This window comes from Ctenopharyngodon idella, chromosome 3, assembly GCF_019924925.1.
Source record: "Ctenopharyngodon idella isolate HZGC_01 chromosome 3, HZGC01, whole genome shotgun sequence".
In the NCBI taxonomy this organism is placed as follows: domain Eukaryota; kingdom Metazoa; phylum Chordata; class Actinopteri; order Cypriniformes; family Xenocyprididae; genus Ctenopharyngodon; species Ctenopharyngodon idella.
In genome coordinates, this window is record NC_067222.1 from 1035858 (window position 1) to 1063821 (window position 27964).

The following is a 27964-nucleotide window of genomic DNA, read 5'->3' on the forward strand; positions in this document are numbered from 1 at the left end:
AAAAAGCATCTTGATTTAAAAATCAAGAAATGCATTTTTTTTTTTCAGTGCAGTACATTCATTTATTGTGCATATTTTCCTCATGCAGAGACTGTCAAAGTGACAAAAATGGCATATCTTTTTATACAGGATCTTGTAGATGATGATCCTGCATTAATTCATAGGGAGTTATATTTACATTTTTTTGCCATAACCACATGCATATTTATTTGAGTGATACATTAATAAGGCCTTTGTAAGAGTGGTAAGGAATTAAGGAAAGTGTGTGTAACAATCCCGTGAGAGACTTCAAAGAGAGGAGTTTCACAGGATTGCAGGTCAATGGTGCAGAATCAGTTTAAATGCTAATCTGATAAATGACATTTACAACATCTTACTGCGAACTCTAAGTAACCTAATAATTACAATTTCCAATGTGATTGGATGCATTGATGACACGCATATTCCCATCATTGCACCTTCCAAAAATGAAACAGATTACTGTGTAATCTGAACCACAATTTTTGGATTCCCCAAATAACCTTTCAGTCTTCAGTTCTTAATTTTTTTTTTTTCTTAGTGTGAAGAACATTTTAAAAAAATCTAAAGAAACTTTTTCCACTATAAAGACCCTTTTGTGGAATCAAAAGATTCCATGTCCAGCTTCTTTAGATATTTAAAATGTTCTTTAAAGTTCTTTGGGAAACCAAAAATGGTTCTTCTATGGCAGGGGTTTGCAACCTTCAACCTCAAAAGAGCCATTTTGGCCCTTATCCCACCAAATAAAAGTAGAAATGAATAGAAACAAAGAAAAAACACTGGCACCTGTAAACAGGCGAGCAACATCTTCAGCTGTCAGGCTTTTGAACTTAGACACTATGCGTCTTTATCAGCTATGTCGGCCAGTTCAATTTCAAGATTAGTTTGTCTTATGGCTGTAATGCAGCCATGTTCGACATTGATGTTCAGGGGGGTAACAAGGAAGAATAATATGCTTTTTTCCTCTCTGAACTCAGATTTCCCACCGTGTCTACACCGGGCGTGAGCAGTGCGACGCGATGCAGCAAAAGACAATAGTACCAATTATAATAAGTGATATTGTCTACACTGGATGCGGCGTGGCACGGCGCAACAACAAATTCTCGACAGTAAATAGATTCTCCGTTCTATTTCTGACGTAATCCAAACACTTTGCAACGGTTTATCACGTTCAGTGTAGACAGCTTTTAGCTGTTGTGGCGCGATGCCATGCTACAACGGTCGTGTCTGGTGTAGACACGTTGTTCGCTTGGAAAAACTTGAGGAATTCATGCTCAAAATATGGAATTGAAAGGGCCATAATTCAACCTCATATATCGAAACTTTAGTGTTTGCTTTGATTCTCAGACTCAAGGCGTGGGTGTTTAGTCTCTCTGTGTCAACAGGGGATTTACATTTACATTTAGTCATTTAGCAGACGCTTTTCTCCAAAGCGACTTACAAATTAGAATAGCAGAATCAATCAAAACCACATGAGAACAACAGTATGTAAGTGCTGTGTGAAGTCACAGTTACGTCAGTAAAGTGCTCATAGCAAGGATTTATTTATTTTTTTTAATAATAATTACACATAGATGGAAGAATAGAAATCAAGGTAAGTGCTACTATTACTGGGTCAAGTGCTGACGAAAAAGATATGTCTTTAGAATTTTTTAGATTTATGGAATATTAAAAGTAAATTACAGTTTTAATCAGTCCTTACAGATCTCTGAGATGAGAAGTTGTAACATTTCCAGTAAATTACCATTTTGATGCTAAGGTGTGAACATCCATCCATCCATTTATTCTCTACACCACTTCTCCACTTTTATATATATACAAAATGTATGTCTGTGCTTAAGCAATTTATACAACTGGACCATTTTGTCTCATTTGAAAATGGGACATTCAAACTGTACTTTACATATTATGGTATGGCAATCTGCTCATTTAGGGGTAATTTACTGTATTCTGTTGTTCATGCGTTGGTATGAGATCATAAAAAAAAAAAAAAAAAAAACTTTTGTTTAAAAAAAAAAGAGGAAGACATTTTTTGCTTTCATTTTCATTTCTTTCAGAATGTTGAGTTTTCTCATCATCTGTTATCTGAGCGCTGAAGACTTGAGGAAAAATCTTTGACATTTAACCAATAAAAATGCTAAGGGGTTATTTTATGCAACACCCTAAAGTGTTTAATGATAACTGTGGCAATGATAATGATAACAGGACCAGGCTGAGGGCCGTGAGAACAGCGCAAGGCTGGTTGCATGATTGCCACAGTGACGTATATTCATCCTCAGGGAAAATTACACTTTAATGGGCACTTACAACACTTCCTCATAAATGAATATTGTTTATAACTACCAAATGATGAAGCTTAATCAGAGAATTGGCACTGTCAGTAATATTTTCTAAAAAATCCAAAGTGTAAGCTCAGGTGTCCATCAATATTAACAAAAACAAACAAACAAACAAAAAAAAAACAGTATATATAAGACATTATGGTTTTGTTAAAAAAAAAAAAAGAAAAAAAAAAAAAAAAAAGGTGAAGTTGAAAAGAGTTGAAGCATCCACAGCTGAAAACAGCTTCATATTTTTGTCAAAACCATGATAAATGTTATATTTCAGGATTCAAAAGAACAGCATTTATTTGAAATAGAAATATTTTGTAATATTCTAAACATCGTTACTGTCACGGTTGATCAACTTCATGCTCAATAAAAGTATTATTTCTTTATTTTTTAAATACTACTTCAGTCTTTTGAATGGTAGTGTATCACAGTTTCCACAAAAATATGAAGCAGCACAACTGTTTACAACATTACATAAATGTTTGATATTAAAATCAGCATATTACAATTATTTCTGAAGGATCATGTGACACTGAAGACTGGAGTAATGATGCTATTCACATAGAAAACAGTTGCTTTACTTTGTAATAATACGGTGCAATGCAGCCATGTTCAACAGGGATAGATCGATGTTCAGGGGAGTGACAAGGAAGGATAATGTTAAAAAAATACTGTTTAACAGTAAGATTGTGTATTGTACTTTTGACATAACTGTCATTGCATTTTTGTCATGTTCTTTTGCAAAATATTTGTGCAATAAGTTCTGTGAACACATTATAGTTATACTCTGAGAATGACAGAACTGAAGAGAAAAGCAATAATTGTGCAATTTATTTCATTTTTATTGGGCTTTTTTACAATGCATATTGTTTCAAAACAGCTTGTAAGACTTGATTTTCCTGCTAAGACAAAAGCTGAAATCAAGCACCCTGCAATAAAGCAATAAAACTCATCTGGAGAGAAGATCTCAAAAGAAATAGGACATCGCCTTGAGGACCATCCTGCCGTGACACAGATATCTTCCAATGAAGAGCTTGAGAGGAAACCATTCCCGTGGTGGAATAAGCAGGCACATTTAGAGCCTCTAAAAAAAAGCCTCTAAGTCCACCTGCTGGAAGCAAAATGGGGTTGATGCAATCTTAGGAACATACCCAGGCCTATGTCACAGCATAACTTTAACCAGCCCCGGGGCAAAGTCCATACAAGAAGGGCTGATAGAAAGAGTCTGCAAGTCTCCTATCCTCTCTTAAGAGAGGATAGGGCCACCAAAAGGACTGTCTTCAAGGTCAGAAACTTATCTGACACTGACTCCAATGGCTCAAATAAATGACCTTCTAAACCTTCAAGGACAATAGATAATAGAACAATAGACAATAGAAATTCCACGAAAGAACTCGCCCAGAGCAAGATTCAGATGATGCAAGTCTAAAACTGGAGGCAAGCCACCATCCTTTTTCGGAAGCCTAAGTGGGGGGTATTTCCTCTATAGCCCCTTTCTCTAGGAGTGACAAAATCTCCTGACTCAAAGCTGAGACCTCCCATGGATGCACAATCTCGCTGAAGTGAGGTGATCCTTTCCGGAATTGAATTGTGTAACCATGCCAAATGGTATTTAGTACCCATTGCAAGATCTCAGGCAGGCGGCCATTGGCGTCTGTGAAAACAGGAAGCGCATGTGGAGTGACTGTACTCAACAAATTCGTTGCTATAGACAAATCTCCCTGCATAGGGCCATGAGGCAAATGAGTGCTGGGAACCTCTAAAACAGGAAGCTGTCCGATCGCCTGATAGGGCTGACCCACCACATTGACAGTGGCGGCTTCGAATGACATCATAACTGGGCCTGCGCGTATGACTCTAGGTCTTTTCCCCGAACCCCGATGGCTGGAAGGTGCGGAATATCTGAGGCAGTGCTTGCCGCGAGGGCTTGGCCTAAAATCACCCGAGGCACAATATGCAGCGCGACAATAAAGTTCGGAGCCGGAAGGCCACAATGAGAGAGGCAAATACGCAAACTCTCTAAAGGAGGGCCTGCCCTCTGAAGACGAGTGAAGGAAACAGGAATTGCTGCTGGGGCCCTGAGAACGAGAGGCCTTGGCCGCCAAACTCAGATCTATCCTTTGCATTGCCGCGAGCGAACCGGTGGGCGAGTCTTAGGACCCCAGTCCCTATGAGTGGGTTCCATAGGTGATGGCTCACTTCGCTGCACTTCACAGGGGCACTGTAAAGAAGACGAGCATGAACGAACTGCAGGTGGTTGCCGCTCGACTTCCCTAGACCTGCTTGGGATGAGCTGGCGAAAAGCAGTAGACTGCTGCTTCGCTACCCAAAATTTTTTCCACCACAGCAGTAACTGAAACTCCAAACAGGCTGTCCTTGAATCTAAAAGAAAAGTTTTGTCCTTTTCTTTGATGTCAGTTGGAATAAGCCAAAGATGGCACTAAACTGACACCATTCCTGCCATGGACCTGCCTATTGCCCGGGCAGTAAAATTTATAATTTAAAGCCATAATTTATCTGATTGTGTGCTTCTTTGAACTCTCTTAAAGAGGGAAAGTGAGAAAGCGTACCTCTTTGTACATTTCTGGCACATGCTGTCATCTTGCGCTCGAATGTCAAAACTTCCTCCAGCATCTGAAGGGCTGTGCTTCTTTTTCCCTGAAGACCTTTATTCAGCATGGTAAGGTGCGCTGTCATATCTATCATGAGTAGCAGCTTTTCCAGCCAATCTGGCTAGGCCAGTCCTTTGCTTTCCAGGAAAGTTTTCACATGTTCCAGAGACGCAGCAAACAGTTTCCACACCTCTCACCTGGACAGCCACCGGACTTTGTTATGCAGCAGGAGATCCAAATATTCACTTTTGACTTAATGAACATAACTGTCTGTGGTTTAACCATTTTGCCATTATTTTATTTACTATCTGAGTGACAAGGTTCATCACCTCTGTACAATATCGTTTACATCACTTGATGCATCACAGGCAATTGAGTACTCACGCCATACACATCGAGCTGATTGACTGTATGGACTTTAATTTAGTAGGAGCCTGCAAGGAGCTGGAAATTGTGCTAGCTGACTCTCAAGAGCCTAACGAGAAGAAGTACCTGGGTGGAGAACATTGTACATGGGTCTTCAGTCCACCTCATTCATCCCATATGGGAGGAGCCTGGGAGCGGATGATAGGAATCTCCAGGCGCATACTGGATTCCATGCTCCAACAGATCAGCATGAAGTGATGAAGTGTTGTGTTGCAGAGGTTACAGGAATTGTTGATTCAAGACCACTTGCTCCTATTTATACAGACCCAGTCTCACCTTTCTTGTTGACACCAGCTATGCTCCTAACTCAAAGGGGTATATAGTGATGGCCGATTTCAAAACACTGCTTCAGGAAGCTTCGGAGCATTATGAATCAGCGTGTCGAATCAGCGGTTCGGAGCGCCAAAGTCACGTGATTTCAGCAGTTTGGCGGTTTGACACGCGATCCGAATCATGATTCGATACGCTGATTCATAACGCTCCGAAGCTTCCTGAAGAAGTGTTTTGAACTCGGCCATCACTATAAGTCGTTATTCTGTTTTTTTGGCTCACCAAAAATATTCTCGTCGCTTTATAATATTAATATTGAACCACTGTACTCACATGAACTGATTTAAATATGTTTTTAGTACCTTTATGGATCTTGAGAGAGGAAATGTCATTGCTGGCTATGGAGGCCTCACTGAGCCATCGGATTTCAACAGAAATATCTTAATTTGTGTTCCGAAGATTAATGAAGGACTTACGAGTGTGGAATGGCATGAGGGTGAGTAATAAATGACATTATTTTCATTTTCGGGTGAACTAACCCTTTAAGGATGCTGAAGCCAAGAGCAATGAATGGCCTATGGCTCTTGTAACCAAGATTTTCCCCAGCAGTGACAAAAAAAGTGGGATTGAACTAAGAGTTGCAAGGAATGGGACAATCAAGACATTCCTCAGACCTATATCGGAAAAGCTTAGACTTTATCTATATCATTATATATATCTCCAGAGCGATACTGGTTATGGCAGTAATGAAAGGGAGACTTTATCTGTGAAATGTAATAAAGTGTTTAGCAGTTTATCAAGCCAGCCACTAGCATGCCCAAATTTGGCCCAACAGCAGAAGAGTAGCTATTTAGAGATTAAAATCTCAATCATAGGTAGAATATATGTAGTCTCAGTCATCAGTTTAGAAACAGGCGCCTCAACCCATGATGTGTGGCAGCAGCAGCGTGAGATCTCGGGAGAATAACCAAGCAGACACAGATCAAGTGTGGTACAAAGCATTCTCAGATTTATTCAGGAAGAAGGGTCATATTTATAGACATAGGTTGAACAACAATCAACAGGATGGCTTGATCATCCAATCACAACTTAAGAAACCTTACCATGTGTGGCATTTCAAGAAATATAATAACAAATAAGAAATGTATGTGCGTAAATGTGTGTGTCTTCAACTTCTAGTTGCCTGTGAGAATGTCAGTGTGTCCAAGGACTACTACTTCTTGTTTTGTCCAGGTAGGTACATGATGTGCACAATGGAAAAATCGCAAGACACAAAGAAAGTCAAAAAGTGAAGCCCAAGAAATAAGAAATTTAACAATGGCCACTTTAAATCATTTATGATTTAGTGCTTCACTTTAAAGGAAATTGCTAAAGCTGTTTTTTTCAAATAATAGCAAGCAAAATCTAAACACAATCATAATCTAATACTGTGATCTATAGACTATTCCAAGACTTGTCTTAAAGGAGCTATATGTAAGATTTTCACTTTAATAAAGCATAAAAATACCCCAATATGTTTGCAGATATTTAGGAAACATGCTAAGTTCACCTACTTGTTTCTCAGAAAACCATTGCTACAGCCAGACATTCTACTTTGAAATGTGCGTTCCGTGTCAGAATGTCTATCTTTGTTTTGGTCTGTGCAAAACTGTGTGCTGCCAGTTTATCCAATAGTATTTCAACATTGCAGGTTGCCAGCTGGCGGAAAACACTGCGTATTGCAGCCATGGAAACCAGCAAACAAACTGGGTCACAGAATCGCAGATTCTACCTGACCTAAAAAGCCTCTGCATCTATCTAAAAATCTCTATGAACGCCAGATAAATCAACTCATCAGCTTACAGTGTGTAAGTCTCCTCACCTTTCATTGTCAATTGCGCTCCCTCTTGTTGCGTGTCCTCAAGCTGGCAACCTGCGTCTTGAAGGAGGGGGCGGGGCAAACAATATTTTGAATTTGGACTGTAGTACCTATCTCGACCACTGGGTGTCATTCCTACATAGAGCCCCTTTAATCATTCCCTGTAAGGATTGTAATATGCATGAAGCCAAAAAAATATTTGTCAGGTAGCTGTGCGTTTAAACGGTACCCTTACAGACAAATCTTCCTGGACTAACTGGATGAGATCAATCAATCCTACCACCACAGGAAATCACTTCAAACAACTTACCTGTGATGAAGGATGACCTGTCAGTCCCGTGTTTCTTGGGAATATCCCGGACGAGCCCCCAAACTGTTATATATATATATATATATATATTACACACAGAAGCATGTGAAATTGCATCATAAGTTAATTTATGTCACACAGTTAGATGATCTTAAAGTCCATGCTGATTATATCAGAGATGGCAAAGAGAATTATTCATTCCAGTGTCTGTTTCGCTTTAAAACACGAACTCTGTCATATTGTGTCATTGTATCTGAAGAGCACGAGCCCTCCCGCATCACGCTGTTCCTGTCTGAACGGAACGTCGAGCCATCCCACCGCTGTATGGCCAGATGATATGAAAACTATGTTTCTCTGCTGGATAAAGCAAATCAGCTTCTTGCTATGAAAGTTTTGATGGATAAGGATTGCAATCAAAGTAAAGACGATTGCGATAACGTACAGAAGCACACGTGAATCTGTTATATTGATGTGCAAACAAAATGCAAACAAGCTCTTTGCTGTTGCACATACTATACACTCAATTCTGAAACGTTTTTTTGCTTTTATTTTTTTTATGGGTGCTTTGGTGTACATAAATGTATGAATTATATGAAAAAATATTTGGTTATTTGGTGTCCTTTTTGGAAAGACATTAAATTTACCTTGAAAAAAGCTGAAAAATACAGTTTTGTGAGAATCACACTTCAATCTGTTGGTTTACTTTGCTGGATATAGGCAATGATGGCAAAATGGATGTGTTAAACAAGATAAATGGTGTATGCTTAATTTCACGGTAAGTGTGTGATTAATCGCGACAATCTATTGACAGCATTCAAAACTTCCACCAATATGTATCAACAATTTTGATGACATCACTTTGCACTTAGTTACATCAAGATTTCAACAGTAAGTATTATGTAGCAATGTGTACATGTAAACAGAAAATTCACATTTGCATGTATGGCTGCCCCCGACTAAATATTTTCACCACTTCCTGTGATTTTTTTTGCAAACTAATTAATAAAATCTTGGTCGATCAAGCCTCTTCTAGTCTACTAACACTTAGTTGTCTATTAGGGGGCAGCCCTATTTGAATTTCTATTTTTACACTTTTCTTACACATAGACAAATGCGGGTGAAAATCGATCTTGGCGGGTAACGCACATCAATTCACAAGCCAATTTGGCGGGTTCATAAATTATGTTCTACCATTTTGCATGCCATCGCTATCAGAGCCCTTCCCCTAAAAGGAGAACTTAACTCAAACATTAGCAAAACAAAGCTAAACAGGTCGCAAACTGAGAGAAGTGAAGCACCGCGTCTTTAAAATTAGAAGATAGAATAGGCTATGACCGCAAACTCGCATCTACACCCAACAGCTGTTCAAAATCATTCCGGACCACAGTTTGCCATTCAGATTTCTAAAATACAACTATTTGGGATGGATATGTGTACATTCTGACTTTACCCTAGTCTGCAAGACTGTGTGTTGTGCATTTTAACAACAGATTTGTTTCTGTGCCTTAAATAGTGCAGAGAAACAATAATCACACTCTCTCTGTTTATGCAGTTTTTTTCCTTATACTGACGCCACTTGAATTAATTCTTGAAGTGAACTTTATGTACGTACGGTGATTTGATTCACTGTTTTAAACTGCCACCTTGAACTTGAGAACGCGAGTACAGAAAGACTGGACCAGTGTTCGATAGGCCTACTATGAGACGTCCGAGGCGCGGCTCTTCCCGTCCGGTGTGCAACCGGTTAACACTCCAATCCGTTCTCATAAATGCTGCATGTTTGTTCAAGACTTTTGCCCAAAAAGCGTCTTTATACGCGCAGGTAAGTTTAAGGCTTTCAATGAGAAACAGTTGCTGTCGATACTGACGTGAAGGGCATGGGGATTTTGGGCATGGTTTTCATTATCATTATCGTTCGCCTTTGAAATGAGAACAGGTTGGCTTTTTTGAATGAATGTCAACAGAAGAGAAAGTCCCAGAGATTTTTTCTATTTTATTATATTTTAGTGGTAACTGTTGATTAACTGTCTTTTTTTTTTTTCATATTTCAACACTTGTATGGTTTCTCTCCCTTATGGGTGCTTTGGCATGGGAGATCTTCTGTATTAAAGCTTTTCCCACACAGCACACAATTTATCAAGCTATCATGTATTATTTTCTGGTGTCTTTTCAGGGAGTCAATCCTTGGAAATCTCTTCCACAAATAGGACAGGCGTACAGTTTCTCATTTGTATGAACTTTCTGGTGGTTCTTCAGTAATGACGGCAAAGCAAATGCTTTACTGCAGTGATCAGTTAAATTGCCTTACGGCAGAGTGAGAGTGGTGCAGATGAACTTTGTGCTATTGAGAGCAGGTGAAAGGCCTTATTCCAGTATGAATTAACATGTGTTTCTTAAGGCTTCCTTTACGTGTGAAAGAGTTTCCACACTGAGAGCAGGTAAAAGGCTTTTCTGAAGCATGAATTAGCACGTGCTCATTAAGGTGTCCTTTATGTGTAAAACTCTTTCCACACTGGGAGCAGGCGAAAGCCCTTGTTCCAGTGTGAATTAACATGTGTCTCTTAAGACTTCCTTTATGTTTGAAAGTGTTTCCACACTGAGAGCAGCTGAAAGGCTTTATTCCAGCATGAATTAACATGTGATTCTCAAGGGTTTCTTTACACGTGAAAGTCTTTCCACAATGAGAGCAGGTGAAAGACTTTCCGTCAGTGTGAGTTGCCAAATGATCATTAAGGTGTCCTTCATGTGTAAAACTCTTTCCACACTGGGAGCACACCAAAGGCTTCATTCCAGTATGAATGGACATGTGCTTCTTCAGGCTTCCTTTACGTGTGAAACTGGTTCCACACTGAGGGCAAGTGAAAGGCTTTTCTGAAGCATGAATTATCTCATGCTCATTAAGGTGTCCTTTATGTGTAAAACACTTTCCACACTGAGAGCAGATGAAAGGCTTTTTTCCAGTATGAATTAACATGTGACTCTTAAGGCTTCCTTTATGTTTGAAAGTGTTTCCACACTGAGGACAGGTGAAAGGCTTTATTCCAGCATGAATTAAAATGTGATTCTCAAGGGTTTCTTTACACCTGAAAGTCTTTCCACACTGAAGGCAGGTGAAAGTCTTTTCTTCAGTGTGATTTACCAAATGATAATTAAGATTTCCTTTACATGTAAAACTCTTTCCACACTGAGAGCAGGTGAAAGGCTTTATTCCAGTATGAACTGACATGTGCAACTTCAGGCTTCCTTTACGTGTGAAAGTCTTTCCACACTGAGGGCAGCTGAAAGGCTTTTCTGAAGTGTGAATTCGCACATGCTCATTAAGTTGTCCTTTCTGTGTAAAACGCTTTCCACAATGGGAGCAAATGAAAGGCCTTGTTCCAGTATGAATTAACATGTGAGTCTTAAGGCTTCCTTTATGTTTGAACGTGTTTCCACACTGAGAGCAGCTGAAAGGCTTTATTCCAGCATGAATTAACATGTGATTTTCAAGGGTTTCTTTACACCTGAAAGTCTTTCCACACTGAGAGCAGCTGAAAGCCTTTTCTTTAGTGTGAGTTATCAAATGATAATCAAGACTTCCTTTACATGTAAAACTCTTTCCACACTGAGAGCAGGAGAAAGGCTTTATTCCAGTATGAATTGACATGTGCTTCTTCAAGCTTCTTTTACGTGAGAAAGTCTTTCCACACTGAGGGCAGGTGAAAGGCTTTTCTGAAGCGTGAATTCGCACATGCTCATTAAGTTGTCCTTTCTGTGTAAAACGCTTTCCACAATGGGAGCAGATGAAAGGCCTTTTTCCAATATGAATTAACATGTGAACCTTAAGGCTTCCTTTATGTTTGAAACGGTTTCCACACTGGGAGCAGCTGAAAGGCCTTGTTCCAGAATGAATTAACATGTGACTCTTAAGGCTTCCTTTATGTGTAAAACTCTTTCCACACTGAGAGCAGCTGAAAGGCTTTATTCCAGCATGAATTAACATGTGATTCTCAAGGGTTTCTTTACACCTGAAAGTCTTTCCACACTGAGTGCAGGTAAAAGGCTTTATTCCAGCATGAATTAACTTGTGATTCTCAAGGGTTTCTTTGCACCTGAAAGTCTTTCCACACTGAGGGCAGGTGAAAGCCTTTTCTTCAGTGTGAGTTTCCAAATGATAATTAAGATTACCTTTACATGTAAAACGCTTTCCACACTTAGAGCAGGTGAAAGGATTTTTTCCAGTATGAATTGATATGTGCCTCTTCAGGCTTCCTTTGCGTGTGAAAGTCTTTCCACACTGAGGGCAGGTGAAAGCCTTTTCTGAAGTGTGAATTCGCACATGCTCATTAAAGTGTCCTTTCTGTATAAAACTCTTTCCACACTGCGAGCAGATGAAAGGCCTTTTTCCAGTATGAATTAACATGTGCCTCTTAAGGCTTCCTTTATGTTTGAAAGTGTTTCCACACTGAGAGCAGCTGAAAGGTCTTGTGACTTCTGTTACTTGAATGCTTTGTGAGCAACTGTTTTCAGTTTTGGAGCAACTCAATAGTTTTTCTCCAGTGGTGACATCATGAGCTTTCTGATGCTGAGGTTTCTCCTCCACTTCATTTAGATCTTGCCTTTCCTCTTTCACTTTCATCAGGCCTAAAATGAAAACATTAAAATTATGAAAATCAATTGGGACAATAAAATAACAAAGAATTAGGGTACATTTATAATATTAAATATTAAAAGATTTTCCTTTGAGTTTTTGAAAAGTTTCACGTACATACTTTGTCAAAACGATCCCCTTTCACAATGACTACAAATGCTGTATTATACATGTCAATGTTCGGTTAAGATGTAACCTTTGTTCTATGAGTGAAGAGACCATCTCTCCACTACGTTACATATTCCATATGTACGGGAAATTGATCCTCCATATCTGGTGACGTGGATTAAGGCAATCCGGCTGTGCCGGTCACGCCCTAATTACTGCCCTATTAGACACTCATAGTGGTGTGCATTCATTGCTGCCCTTTGATTGGAACATGTCCCAGAGCGGCCTCAAGGTGGAGAGTCTCTTCGATTAGAGAACAAACTCTCTCAACTGCGTTATATTCCACATGTACAAGAAACTTCCCCAATCCCCAATCCTTTTGGCAGAGGTTATTGTCAGGAGGAAGGCAGTCTTTAGAGACTGTTACGTCCCCTGGTGGCATAGAGGTATGAGGAAGACGCACATAATAAAGTTTAAACACAACCTATAATCTTGGTCTCTGGGGGAGTACTGTGGGTGAGTGACACACGGACAAACAACATGACAAAAAGTGGTTCGCTTTATTCACCAAAAGAATAAATTTACACAAAGGAAAACACCAACCAAAAATCCCTATTTACAGCTATATACAAAAAAAAGAAATTATAATAAATTAAAACAAGCCACAGAGAGAAAGAAAATGAGCGGCGCTAAATAAACAAAAAAACAAAAACAAAACATTCACTAACTAATTCCCGCCCTCTAAACTAACTGAAAACAAAACCAGAAAATAAAGGAATCTTCGGCGTTCACGCCATAACTAAAGCTTCACTAACTACCAGAACAAAACTTACACAAGGTTGCGCCCGCTCCTTCCCTAATGTGTCTAAACAGAGTCAATCCTGCGTGTGTGTAAGATGTAAGTCACGTGACATACTTTCCTTTTCTTTAACTCCGGGCTGAGAAAGTTTTTAGTTCAGGTAAGACGTTCTCGGTATCAAACTCCATAACAATCAAACAAGCAAGCAAGCGAACCACCACTAAACAGCAGCATTAAACAATGGCACAGCCAACGAACACTCCAAGCTCCCTCCCCTTCCGTTCTCCACGGCGTCTTTTATCCTGAACCTGTTAATGATCGGATGTTCTATGAGATGACTCATCATGATGGACAGATTACTTGACCAATCACAGCACCTAGAACAGAGAGAGACAGCAGAGAGCGGAAAAACAGAAAGAAACCAATAACAAATAACAAAAGGGGAGGGGACAACAATCTTAACACGTAACAGAGACTAAAATGTCTAGTACTGTGTGCTATACATCTTAGAGCACCTTTGAGGAATTGAGAAATCAGGCTAACACAATGCTCTGATAATTTGCAGTCACCCACTTGAACAGCCTTAATTACATCCACCATATCTCTGAAAATGGAAGTGGATTAGCCTGCGTCCAATTGTTCCTGCAAAAACTGTAGAATATCACAGTCTGTAGATGTTAAAGTTTTTATCTTGTATCCTTCACACTAAGACTTAAACATACCCCACCTAAATTAATAGGCTGCCTCTGTTGAAGGGAGCACAAGCTCCTTCTAGGGTCTAAACCACTGTCTGACAGTCCCATAGCAACTAGCCCTCTCAGGGGCCAGGCCCAGAGCTTGAGACCCTGAGGAAAGGGGTGAAACAACTTGCCCTGTGCCTGAGATAGTAGATCCTTCCTGATTGGGAGTTCAAATGGTGTCCCATGAAGGAGGGGTGGAATGTTTGAGAACCATATCATATGAGGCCAATTTGGGACCACCAAAATTAGTATCACCTTCTCCCTCTTCATTCTCTGAAGAAGAGGTTGAAGAAGGCTGTTGGCTGTTGGAATGTTGGAAATGCATAAAGCTCGCCCTGAGGCCACTGATGTGCCAGGGCATCTATTCAGAGAGAGGAATTGTCCCTCCCCAAGGAAAATAACAGGGGACAATGTTTTGATTCCCTGGAGGTGAACAGGTCTGCTACTGCTGGACTGAACCTGCACAGGTCTGCATGACCACCTTGGGGTGCAGTCTCCACTCCCCTGGGCAGCTGTCCACCCCTGGACCACTCTACTTGATACCCCTGGACAGCTGATCCGCTGACAATGTTTGTGGACCCAGGCACATGCCTTCAGTGACAGGAACTACTTCTGAGCCCAACTTTAGCTCGATAATAATTTTCCTATTGTCACTGTGAAGCTGCTTTGAAACAATATGTATTGTGAAAAGTGCTATATAAATGAAGATGACTTGAGGCCAATCCACAATGTAGGAGAGCTGAGGCCCCCTTGTCTGTTGATATATGCTGCCACTACTGTACAGTCTGAAATAGTACGACACCCCCAAAGGCGTGGCCTGAAATGTTGAAGTGCGAGATGCACTGCCTTTAATTCTAGCACACTGATGTGCTGACTTGCCCAGGGACTGTTCCAGCATCCCTTGATGCCCCAACCTGCATGGACTGCCCCCCAGCCTAGCTGAGATGCATCTGTTGACACCAGCTGTCGATGGCATACTAGACCCAGCATGCTGCCTCTTGCCATGTTTATTCCACACCTCCACCAGCGGAGAGCTACACATCCGCATAACCATGACCTTCCTTGACAGAGGCTCTCTTGTACACAAGGGCATAATAAAACAGTCCATGCATGTTGAGGGATTGTCAAAAGGCTTTAAAGATGCCATGAAAACAAAACTGACAATTCTTATTTTTTTTATGGAATACTGTAGTATTTATTATAAATAATTTATCCGTGCTCTCATCGTTTCAGGCCCCCCAAAACATTGTTGTGTAAATGATCGGCCAAAACACAAAAAGTTTTTAGTCAAAAACAGTGTTGTGTAAACACACCTTAAACTGAACAGGGCTCGAAATTAACTTTTTTTTTTTTACTTAGTAGCACTGGTACTTCCAAATTCAAAAAGTTAGGAGCACTATTTAAAAAAATTAGGAGCACACGACAATTATTTGCACTTGCACAAATGCTCTCAATTTTGAGGTTGCACACATTGAATTTCAGGATCATATGGTCGCAATTTCGAACCTTGCTGAACCCTGGTAGAGGTTATGATTATTGAGGGGGCAACTTTTGAAAACAGTACAATTATTAGCTCTGTGTAAACTACAAAAATACAAATTTGTAAAAATGGAGACATCATGCGCATGCGTATTATGTGTTCAATCTATAAGTACATGGTGTTTCTTTACAAAGTGACATCGCCAACTACTGGCCTGGCATGAATAATACAGCACTTTTACTTGTTTTCTTGAATCTGTGTGAACAAGGATTGTTTTGATAATGTTGGAAAAACTAAAGAAAAAGGAAACACATCGTCATATAAACATACCTTTAGATGTATTTTGAAGTAATTTATTTTCTTTTTATTTATAGGGATGCACAGACACTGTGCTTTTGTACTCATCATACTCATCAAAATTGTAATCATACTCATCAAAACACTCAGATACCAACAACTGATAACTGATGCAACGTGTACAGTACAGTGCTTGTGACAAAGAAAAACTGACAACAGAGCAAACAGTGAGCAGAATGGATATATAATAGAAGGATGTCTTTATATTAACAATAGAATGTTAAACAAATTAAATATTTACGCCTATATAGCTGCTGTGCACAAGCTGATAAACGAAACACGGAATGAATTGAACGTGCAGCGGCACAGTCACACAAGCATTTCAAGCACACATCCCTTTTTCACAGACAAGGCTGGAAAGTTTGTAGTTCAGTCGGATATGTCAATAGCAAAGCAGGTAAAACGAGGCACATATTACTAATGTTAAGGGGTTAGTTCACCCAAAAATTACATTTCTGTCATTAATTACTCATCCTCATGTCGTTCCACACCCGTAAGACATTCGTTCATCTTCGGAACACAAATTAAGATATTTTTGATGAAATCAAATTTGGGAAAAAAAATTTATATATAATAAAAAATTAAAGGGTTATTTCACCCAAAAATGAAAATTCTGTCATTAATTACTCACCCTCATGTCGTTCCACACCCGAAGACCTTTGTTCATCTTCGGAACACAAATTAAAGGGTCATGAAACCCCATTTCAGCAGCAGTCAATTCTCACCACAGTTTTGAAAAATGATACAGAAATGGGCGTGATTAAGCTGCGCAATAGAGGGGGATGAGGGAGGGGAGCCTGACAACACAGCAACGGCTTCTGATTCAGACAGTTTTATTTCGCTCTCATTAAAAGCATAAAACAAAAAAATCTTCCCGTAAATGCACGCTGCAAATATATCCAGCACAATATACATGGTATTTGCTATAATTTAATACACGCAGCCATTCGCATTTTGTTCTCTGCATTGAATACAAACACTCTGTTGCATCTTTGATAACTTTTGAGAACTATTTTGCGGCATTTTTATAAGCCATTTGATCGGTTAAAGAGCCATAAAGACTGTTTACACACAGTGTTGATGAATCATGTTTGTGTTGAAGACACAGATATTGAAGAGAACTTGTGCGACGCAGAAACTCTTACAAAGCAAACACAAGCACTCGTTTTTGATACATTAATGCATCTCTAGCTAATTGTATGCAATCTCACTGTTTGAAGTGCCTGTCAGAGGATGAATAAGGCAGAAGTCCACCTGTCTCCAGTTCTTGTAAAAATGCTTGCCACACAGTTTCAATGTGTCGGTAGCTGATGTCCAACGAACCGCACGCTGCCAGTCTAGCCCTGGAAGCATCGCGGGGAAAGCCATGCAACACACCCGAACTTTTACACCACGTTCATGGGACCATGAACCATGAACGTCTCTCTCATCCACTGCGCGATCTTACAGTTTGACATGTCTGTCATTTAAAAGTGCCACGTGTTGTCCTGAATAATTAAGAGACGGTGTATTCTCCTGGGAAAAGAAAACTCAGTCTCATTAATAATTATGAGACACCGACACACCGACACTTTCAAATGCCCAGAAAGGTACTAAAAATATATTTAAAACAGTTCATGTGACTACAGTGGTTCAACCTTAATGTTATGAAGCGACGAGAATACTTTTTGTGTGCCAAGAAAATCAAAATAATGACTTTATTCAACAATATCTAGCACTCGTCACTGAACTAAACACTGCTTCATGAAGCTTCAAAGCTTTACAAACTTTTGTTTCAAATCAGCAGTTCGGAGCACGGCCAAAGTCATGTGAACCATTGAACACAAAACACCTATGACACAATGAAGCCTTGTTTACTGAAATCACGTGACTTTGGCAGTTTGAGTTAGTTTGATACACGCTCTGAACCACTGGTTCGAAACAAAAGATTTGTAAAGCTTCAGTGACAAGTGTGAGATATTGTTGAATAAAGTCTTTTTCTTTCTTTTTTTTTTTGTCGCACAAAAAGTATTCTCTTTGCTTCATAACATTAAGGTTGAACCATTGTAATCACATGAACTGTTTTAAATATATTTTTAGTAGCTTTCTGGGCATTGGAAAGACTAAGTTAACTTGCTCTCAATGCAGGCCTCACTGAGCCATCGAATTTTATCAAAAATATCTTAATTTGTGTTCTGAAGATGAACGAAGGTCTTACGGGTGTGGAACGACATGAGGGTGAGTAATAAATGACAATTTTAATTTTTGGGTGAACTAACCCTTTAAATCAACAAATTTGATTCATTATTATTCTTTTGTTTTCTCTACCTAACATATTTCAAAAATTACAAATGCAAAGAACAGGTATTAGTATCGGAGAGTACCAAAAATGAAAGTATTGGTATCGGCCTAGTACTGGAAAAAGTGGTATCGGTGCATCCTATTTATTTACTTGTCTAATCCACATTATTTCACAGCTCTTATGATTTTATAACGACCACCACTGAATCTGATGAGCTGTCTACAGGGAATCTGCAGTTATCAGCACTTCAAGTTTAATACCACTTTCAAGACCTTTCCCAAAAAAAAAAAAAAACTTCAATCACACTACACTACACGATTCAGGGCTCTACACTGCGACCATTTCACTCACATTTGCAACTGAAAATAACTGTGTGCGAGTTTGAAAAAATATTTAGGCGCACCAGTGCGAGTGAATGCTAATGTGCAAAACTGCGCATATTACTTTCACTTTTGAAGTAGCGGCGATTCGGAGCCAGCAATCGCTTTAATGATTGGTGGGTTCATTATTATTATTAATGAAAAACACAACAACAAAACAGTGCAATGACAAACTCGCTTAAATATGTGCTTTTACATTTCGCTTTTCAACCAAATCTTCATCCATCGTCTTGTCATCCAGAAGAGTGAGGTGCAATCGAACTCCTGCATTTTCAACGTCTGAATGAATGACTCGCACATTAAGATTTACCGCCACCTACTGGCGTTTTTATTTTCATTTCATTAATGAGTTTACATTTATTTTCATTTTTACACTTTACATAGTTTTTACTTCAAATATCAAACTTTTAAGTTTTTTTTTTACATATTTCTAAATTCAAAACATTGTATTTAAAAACATTCGTACAACATAATTTACCAATGAGTTGCATTAAGCAGTATATGTGTCTAAATAATACAGCTTCAGATGGAGCTTCTGTGCCACTTCTGCAGTGCAAAGATTCATTTTTGATGATCTTATTGTTCAAACTGAATTTATTGTTTAACATGTAAAAACAAATTTTCTGGTCTTATAATGGTAAAAATGCCTCTGGCAATTAATTAAGGGGAAAATATAGCCCTGTAATGTTAAAGTTAATATTGATCAGAAAGTGCTCCTAAATTTGACTGTGCTCCTAAATTTTTTTTCTAAGAAAAATGTTAGCGTAGAGCCCTGCAATTACATGAGCTATAAATGTATTGTGTTCATGCATATACATCAAATTACAACATGATTACACCAGCTTCTATGCAAACACACTAAATCACCCGCTCAACAGATCACCTTTATTTACATGGTGCTTATATAGTGTTTCAAAGCAGCTTTACAGTGATAACAGGAAAAGGAAGCATTTAAACAATGGACCTTTTTTACATTTCTGAGTTGAAGTAAACTATAGCAGGGTAAATGTCTAGACATATGGGAGATTATACCAAATATACATTTTTGCATTACTATTTGCTCCGACAGTGAAAAAAAAAAAGACATTTCAAGAGAGGAAAAAATACAGAGATGAATTTTGGCAGTCAGAAGAGAAAAAAAGATGTAAAATGTATCATTGCTGCCTCAACAATATTATTACATTTTGTAATTTAGAGCCAGGGTAATAGCCTATCTATTTTTGAAGAATAAAAATATATAATCATACATTTTAGTTTGGGGGTAGGCTACAAATAGTAATTTAACAACAGTAATTTATTTATTACTTAATACATAGATTTTGGGGCATTATTTAAACGGAAAACTGCCCACACAAATGTTTGAGCTGTAAATTGTGTGTGCATGAAGAATCGCACACGCTCCGAGTTCAACATAGTTTTGCTTTTCCAAAAAGTAAAGAACGAAAATAAACTTTTTTTTTTTTTTTTTTACATTAAGGAATTTAAGACTTTTTAAGGATCCGCGTACACTCAATGTCTAAATCTTTGTTAGCTTAATGTAGCACAACAGTTAAAGATGAATGAAGAATAGACACCAACCTCCTTGTTCCTCATGTTTTATTCTCCAGGGTTCTGGTTCACTCATGTCCTCACTCTCCTCTTTAACAAACACCATCTTCACAGCAGCAGATCTCAGTTCAGTTGATACTCCTCCAGATATTCCTGCTTGCTTCAAAACTTAGTCACGTCTATGTGCATGGGAATGTTTTTATTGACCTGATTGTATCTTTCTATATACTAAAAGTATATTTTAACAGTTTGTTAACAACAACACAATACCAGAGATCATGCTAATCTTCTTCCTCTGAGGTTTAATGGTGGTTGGCAAACAAACGTATGTACCTTACCGCCACCCACTGGACTGGAGTGTGAAGCGTCGAGAGGAAGGGAAATAATTTTGAGGATATTATCTTCAGCCAGAGGAAGATGTAGGCTATTGTTAAATACTATGTGTGCATAGCACATAGTATGCTTGTTAAAGATCAGTCACATAATTACATAAAATACAAAATAATATTTAAAGTAAATCCTCTGTGTCCTCTCTCACCACGTCAATGTTGAACCTTTTGAACATGTGCCAGGTCAGACAGCAGAGCAGCTTTTCAGGGTAAAATATCAGTGAGAAACAAAGACAGAAATATCAATGTGAAAAAATGTCAACGTTTTCTTCTTAAATGTCTTAAAATGGGTCAGACGTACTTCTAGAAGACAATCTTCTAAATGAGCAGCAACTAGCAAAATAATAGAAATAGTCCTAAACGGTCTCTTATGAAATAGACCAGAATAGCTATGGAGAACTGGACACTCTTGTCAAGCAGAACGTTTTTTTTTTTTTTTTTCACCCATAACTGATGAGCTTGAAGACTTTAATAAAAATAATTCTCTCAACATTTATTTTTATTGGACTACACACAAATAAACTAGAAATTTAGACACTGTTTACATTACAGTTTGTTTACATTAATATATTTGCATATGGAACTGTATGTGCAAATGTAGATTTGATGTAGATTCTCATTTTACCAGCATCAAACCACCATTGTTTGCAGCTGTTACAAATCAGCATTATAGATATTGGCAAAACAGCAAACAATTCCTAATAATCTTTGGGTAGGTGGTATGTGTCACATCATGGGCAGTATTAAGTTTTTCAACAATATTTTGAGCTACAGCTCTTCTATGTGATCTGATCAGACAGGTTAGCTTTCTCTTCCGATGTACATGAATGAGCCTTGCGCCCATGACTCTGATGCCGGATCAGCGGTTGTCCTTTCTTGCACCACTTTTGGTAGGCACTAACCACTGCATAACGTAAACAACCCACAAGACTTTGAGTTTTGGAGATGCTCTGAACCAGTTGTCTAGCCATCACAATTTGGCCCTTGTCAAAGTCACTCAGATCTTTTCACTTGGTAATTTTTTCTGCTTCCAACACATGAAATTCAAGAACTGACTGAAGAACTTGCTGCATAATATATCCCACCTCTTGACAGGGGCCATTTTAATGATATATTTAATGATACTCCATCTGTCAGTGGTTTTAATGTTGTGCCTGATCAGTGTAATATGATCAGCCTAAAGATGCTGCAGTAAAGAAATGTTGCAGAAATGACATTTTTGCTAATATTGATAACTGGCAGCTATCAAGGTCTGATACATTAGTTTTGACTTTTAGCACCTAGTATACATATATTCAACAATATATATATATATATATATATATATATATATATATATATATATATTAATGTATTTTAAAATTCACAATTACTCTGTGGTAAGGACACACAATAAATACTTTCTCGTTACTCATTTAACATCTGAACAAACCTTCATCAATCATCTTGTTACTGTTTGTATTGTTAGTTGTTCAGTACAGTTGACAGTTGACATAATATGCAGATATGCAGTGATTTGATCCTGATGCTCTGAAAAATTTAAACAAATGCTCTGAAAAAAAAATTACAGTGAAATATCAACACAGAAGTTCAGATAGTTTCATGAAGTATTTACATTTCTGCCAGAACTAATGTGGTTTTATTCACCAACACCTTTTATATCACCAACATTGCACTTGAATCTTGTAAACTTTACATACGCATTTTCCTTCATATTCAGCTCTCAGATTGTCCATCATGCACAATGGTGCCAGTGGCCACGTCTTTACATTATGAATAGACCCTTTTCACATCTCTGGGTTTCTCAGAAGAGAAAATAAAATACTCTCATGTATTACTTAAAACTGTTGAAGTTGATAAAAATTACACAAATTACCATTACATGAATACAAAAATGTTAAATGGAGCATACGTTCACACCGGTGTGATTTGAACGTTCAGCGGGACGGAAGTAACGCGGGCCGAAAGTAACAAAGCGATTTTTTCAGAGCTCTGACTATTTGCATTTCAAGTTCTGACAGCATGTTCAGCACACAACCCTTGACGGAGCTGCCAAATATCATGTGATTTCGTCATCGTTTCCCGCAGTTTGGTCCGGAAAACAGTTTTCGAGTACGGTAAATAAATTGCTGAAGCGGTAATTTTTTTTCTAATTACAAGTTGTGTTTCTCGTTTCATGTGTCACAAAAATGATCAGTCTACAGGTTATTTAGTACTGTAACACATCCTGAAGTTTGACTTGTCAGTATTTTTCAGTATGAAAGTAAATCGGGTTTAAATGTCAGATGTTCCTGTCGGGACGAAAGTAACACTTGTTACTTTCGTCCCGCTGCAGTGGCAACAAGAGTTTATTTTGTCCCACTGCTAATGTGGTGGCTTTCTCTGCGTTGCAGCATTTATTAAACATGTTCATGTTGTATTGTACTAGCAGAATATGCCAAGAGTGAGGGTCAGAAAGACAGACAGAGGTCTGATTCAGCCAGATGTTTATGAGAGGACGTTTCTGGACATATCTGTTGCTGATTTCTGTATGTCACCATTTATTCACTCAATCTGTTTACATTTACCAGTCACATTTAGTTTGTAGCCATACCTTAGCTTTTCCACACCCACCTATGTATTTGCAGTGTTTCTATTTAGATGTTTTTATGCATATTTTGAATTTATGCATAAAAACAGCTGGATTGGAAACATGACTACTGCTACATTATGTTGAAAATTCATATTATGCTAATTTAATTTAATTTTCATATTGTTCAAACTGTTGAAAAAATGTTTTATAAAATAAATTGACATTGCCCCCCAAAAAATATTCTAAACAATTCAAGTTTGTACTGTCGGGTTACTTTTGAAACATTTGATGAAACTGAAATTCTCAATTTAAAATGAAAATGTAATTTAAATAATTTTTTTTCAAAGATAAAGGACAAAATATGTTTGCAGTTACTTATTAACAAGGTCATAGTCAGGTATATTTAATAAAAACAAGACTAACACAAAAAAATCTAGCTTGTATTGTTGTTACTTTTGACCCACCTGTGTGTTACTTTCGTCCCACCTGATGGGGTCAAAAGTAACAATGTGCAATTTATGTTCAAAGTGAAATTATACTGAAGCCGTTCTACATTTGTACAAAATACCACCTGGTATTGATAGACCACACCTGTGAGTTATTGACCACAGCAAAAATATATTGCTGTCTAAAACATTATCTTTTAAAATGACATTTTTGTGAAAAATGGTACTTTCGTCCCTGCTCTCCACTAAGTAACCTCTTCGGCACCTTTGTCTTCAGCCGAGTGACTGTTTGTTTGCGACCAGTGGTCATTCGACTGACATCATCTCAAAGAAAAAAGGATGTAACTTTCTTTTTGATTTCAGTTCGACTGACACATTTCCTCCCACAGTAGGTAAGATCCACAGGGTACTTTGTTCTCTTCTTAGAGTAGCCAAACGCTGTCAGGGCATACTTCTGGAGCTTGTACTTCTTCACTATATTTCCAGTGACAATCATCTGCTTATCTTTGTTTGTCTTTGCATTTTTGTATTTTCTTCTGATACCTTCAATCAGGGATGTATGGAAAAGAAGAGCTCTTTTGATGGGAGAATTCACTTTTTGATCATTCAACATAGCATTGACTTTTGTACATGGCGATATGGATGAACTTTCTTTACTGGCCCTATGGAAACACTTTCTATATTTCTCAGTTTTAGCTTTCGCATTTGCCAGAAGTGTCTCCAATTTTTCAGTCTTTTTTTTAGTTTTCTCTTCAAATTCCTTTGAATCCGTTCCCCTTGACGCCTTTGCCTAAAACACAAAATATTTGTTAGGATTTTTAGCAAGATTTTATCTAAACTTCCATGTTCTAACCTGGAGGGGCCTGGCTCAGGCTGATTTTCAGGAGCTTCAGGAATATTAGGAGAGTTGGGTGGTGTCTCTGACTGTAGCAAAGCACTGGCTCTGGCTCTGGCCCTGGCTTCCCTTTTTGCCTCCCTCCATTTCTTTCTTTTTGCCCTTTTCTCTCTCTCACTTAGCTCATTAATACCCTTCTTCTTTCCAGTCTCTCTGTCTTTTCTCCATTTTTCTCTCTCTTTCTCAAGGTACTTTCTTCTTCTCTCTGGGTCAGCATCACGACATTCCCTATATCTCCTTGCTATCTCAGCTCCACTAAGACTCATTCCTGGAAAACAAAATTACAGTATTTCAAAACAATTCAAAACACTCCCTTATAAATTTTCCTTTAATTAGTCCAGCTAAACTAGGCTTGCCTAGTCTTATTCATTTACATTGTTAGGGTTCTATTTTTCAAACAGTCAATGAAATCCATTATATGGACTGTGTTTCGATTACAATCTTTTATTACACAGGAAAAAGGTTTATAAACTATCATCAAATTATCATCATCATCAAAACAAATAAAAAATAAAACAACAAATAAAAAATTCACACAGTAATCTAATGACAGCTTATGACATGACAACAGTCAGAAAGTATTTTAGGCTTCTGTGTAATGTCAAAAAACTGATAAACAAGGAAATATTGTAGGCATATATTTGTATATTATATATAGGCCTATTGTCACGATCGCTGTCTGTTCCTGTCAGTTCCTGGACTCCATTTCCCATAATCCTCCTTGCCAATCACATGCACACTCCACACCAATCACCAGCTGCCACATACAGCTTAGCACACTACCTGGACTATAAAGGACTCACACACACACCACCTCATTGCGAAGTCTTGATTTGCCCCGGTGATCACTACTGAGCGTTTTCTTGTGGATTGTTTTTCTGTTACCGTTGGACTGTTTATTGGACTGTGTTTGTTTGCCGCCTGCCCTGATCCTTGCCTGTTATTTGGACTGTGTTTGTTTGCCGCCTGCCCTGACCATTGCCTGTGACTTTACTCTGCTTGTCTGCCGCCTGCCTCGACCATTGCCTGTCCCTGTTTGTGTCTCTGCCTTTGCCCCTGTCTGCTTTGGTGTTTATCGTAATAAAGCTGCAAATGGATCCTCACGCTTTCGACCCATCATTACAGAAGACTTCGCCATCAAACGATCCAGCAGCTTCTACGAGCGCTTCCAGCCTTAGCATGGACCCAGCAATACGTCTCGTCCGCCTTCGGCAAGGTAATTGTACACTCGAGGACCACATTCAGAAGTTTCTAGACATCGCCTATTTCTCTGACCTGCCTGACTGTGCCCTCATTGACTTCTTTGGCTATGGATTAAACAAACCATTGAAGGACTACTTACTTATTAATGGTCCCCGAGGGTCGTTCGTGGAATTTCTGGACTTTGCCCTGCTTACTGTTGGTTCACTTTTTACTGTGGGTGTCGCGGAGGAACGCGACACCTCGTCCCCCCATGTAATGGCTGCCTCTAAAGAGAGCATTCACAAAATGGCGGCCACAACATCATCACATCATGTCTCCGCTGATCTTCCAGAGCCAAGTCAAGTCTCCGTTGATCTTCTAGAATTACATCACGTCTCTGGATCTGTTTGGGAGCGGAGTGGGTTGCGTTCCAGTGTGGCTGATCCAGCGCTGACTTCAGTACGGCATTCCTAAGCCTCCGCCGGCCGCTTCACACTCAAGCTCGCCGGTTGCTACGCACTCAAGCTCGCCGGTTGCTACGCACTCAAGCTCGCCGGTTGCTACGCACTCAAGCTCGCCGGTTGCTACGCACTCAAGCTCGCCGGTTGCTACGCACTCAAGCTCGCCGGTTGCTACGCACTCAAACTCTCTGGATGCTATGGACAAGATGGCCGCTTTGCCAGTGCCCACGGGCAAGATGGCCGCCCCGCCAGTGTCTGGCAACACAGGGGTCGTTCCAGCCAGTGAGTCCACTCCAGAACCAGCTCCAGCCCGTGAGTCTGCTTCAACCCATGAGCCCGCTGCAGCGCCCACCGAGGAGGTAGGCACAGAGCCACCGCCTCAACCATTCAAACGGAGGAGGAGGAGGAAGAAGGCTTCCTCCAGCCCTCAAGGCCCGGAGGCCTTCCCAGAGCCCGCTGTAGGCCCGGAGGCCGTCCCAGAGCAGCCCGCTGCCGTCCCAGAGCAGCCCGCTGCCGTCCCAGAGCAGCCCGCTGCCGTCCCTGAGCAGTCCGCTGTCGTCCCAGAGCAATCCGCTCTTCCTGATACAGCCACGGAGGCCGGCACCGAGCTCCTCGCCCTGCCGGCGCCACCCGAGCTCCTCGCCCTGCCGGCGCCACCCGAGCTCCTCGCCCTGCCGGCGCCACCCGAGCTCCTTACCCACGAAACCGCCACGGCCTCCGTTGAATTCCCCAAGAACTTTTTTGGGGGGGGCCATATACCTGAGGGTGGGGAGCCTGTGGGTGGGGACCCTGCACGGCCGCGATCATCAGCGGCCTCCGAATTGCTTGAGCTTGCGGGTGGGGACCTTACACGCCCACGGCCTTCAACCGCCTGTGAACTGCTGTGGCCAGCTACGGACCCTGACCTGCCGTGGTTGCCCAAGCCACCTGACCTGCCGTGGTTGCCCAAGCCACCTGACCTGCCGTGGGCGCCCAAGCCACCTGACCCGCCGTGGGCGCCCAAGCCACCTGACCCGCCGTGGGCGCCCAAGCCACCTGACCCGCCGTGGGCGCCCAAGCCACCTGACCCGCCGTGGGCGCCCAAGCCACCTGACCCGCCGTGGCCTCCCGACACTCCTGACCCGCCGTGGCCGCCCGTGGCACCTGATCCGCCGTGGCCGCCCGTGGCACCTGACCCGCCGTGGCCGCCCGTGGCACCTGACCCGCCGTGGCCGCCCGTGGCACCTGACCCGCCGTGGCCGCCCGTGGCACCTGACCCGCCGTGGCCGCCCGTGGCACCTGACCCGCCGTGGCTGCCCAAGTTCCTGGACCTGCATTGGAGACCCCGTTCCCGTCTGCCAACAGGTCTCCAATGTACCCACCCCCCCTCCCTATCTGTGCCATTTACGTCGCGAGGACGCGCCTTCCGGAAGGGGAAGCTGCAAATGGATCCTCACGCTTTCGACCCATCATTACACCTATATTCTATAAAATTAAAAGACATTTCCTTTAAATGTATAGCGCAGCTTTTTAATGAAGCAACAACATATTATAGGTAGGACAGAACAAGACAGGCTATTAATATTCTTTCATTGTGCGAAAGTATTACTTATGCGCGTCCCGTGTGCAGAATGATGCGCTTGAAGCAACGCAGAGTCACAGCGCTCCTACGCAGCAGTTTATTGAGCATGTTCTTTTAACAGTTTTAAATTTATGTTTACTGTGTTTGTGAAGAGCGATTCATAGCGCTTTATTCTCCAGTGCTGTGATCTAACAGACACTGTTTGAGATGTGTGCGCGCTGCTTTTTGCAAGGCTTTATACACGAGCAAATTATAAACTTTCGTGAAGATTCAGCACTGTACGGAAGCCCTAAACGGCCATGGATTATTAT

At 40.2% G+C, this 27964-nt stretch overlaps 2 protein-coding genes and 1 long non-coding RNA gene across 7 annotated transcripts in view; all 3 read right to left on the reverse strand.

The window, feature by feature from the left end:
• The window catches only part of LOC127509468 (gastrula zinc finger protein XlCGF8.2DB-like), a 71945-nt gene extending 51472 nt beyond the window's left edge, over positions 1-20473 (reverse strand). The window contains exon 1 of the mRNA XM_051888249.1: positions 20265-20473. The gene's annotated coding sequence lies outside the window, so the exon portion shown is untranslated. The remainder of the gene's footprint in view (positions 1-20264) is intronic.
• The window catches only part of LOC127509452 (oocyte zinc finger protein XlCOF6-like), a 67139-nt gene continuing 45818 nt past the window's right edge, over positions 6644-27964 (reverse strand). Inside the window, exons 2-3 of one of the 3 annotated variants that reach the window (XR_007929230.1) lie at positions 7825-12447; positions 6644-7675 (exon numbers count right to left, since the gene is read on the reverse strand). Coding sequence is in view for 2 of the 3 variants with exons in the window: in XM_051888193.1 (XP_051744153.1) it covers positions 10166-12447; positions 20178-20253 (2358 nt within the window). In the remaining variant the exon portion in view is untranslated. Of the gene's footprint in view, positions 12448-20177; positions 20423-27964 lie in introns of those variants that run through there. The other 2 variants (XM_051888193.1, XM_051888192.1) reach the window with 2 other exon arrangements.
• On the reverse strand, positions 24395-27469 carry LOC127509481 (uncharacterized). Of its 3 annotated transcripts, none has more exons than XR_007929238.1 (3): positions 27263-27469; positions 27101-27208; positions 24395-27019 (listed from the first exon to the last, which is right to left on the reverse strand). It is a non-coding gene; the product is annotated as an uncharacterized LOC127509481 (long non-coding RNA). The 3 variants fall into 3 exon arrangements; XR_007929240.1 differs by having other exon boundaries at positions 24395-27046; XR_007929239.1 differs by having other exon boundaries at positions 27074-27208.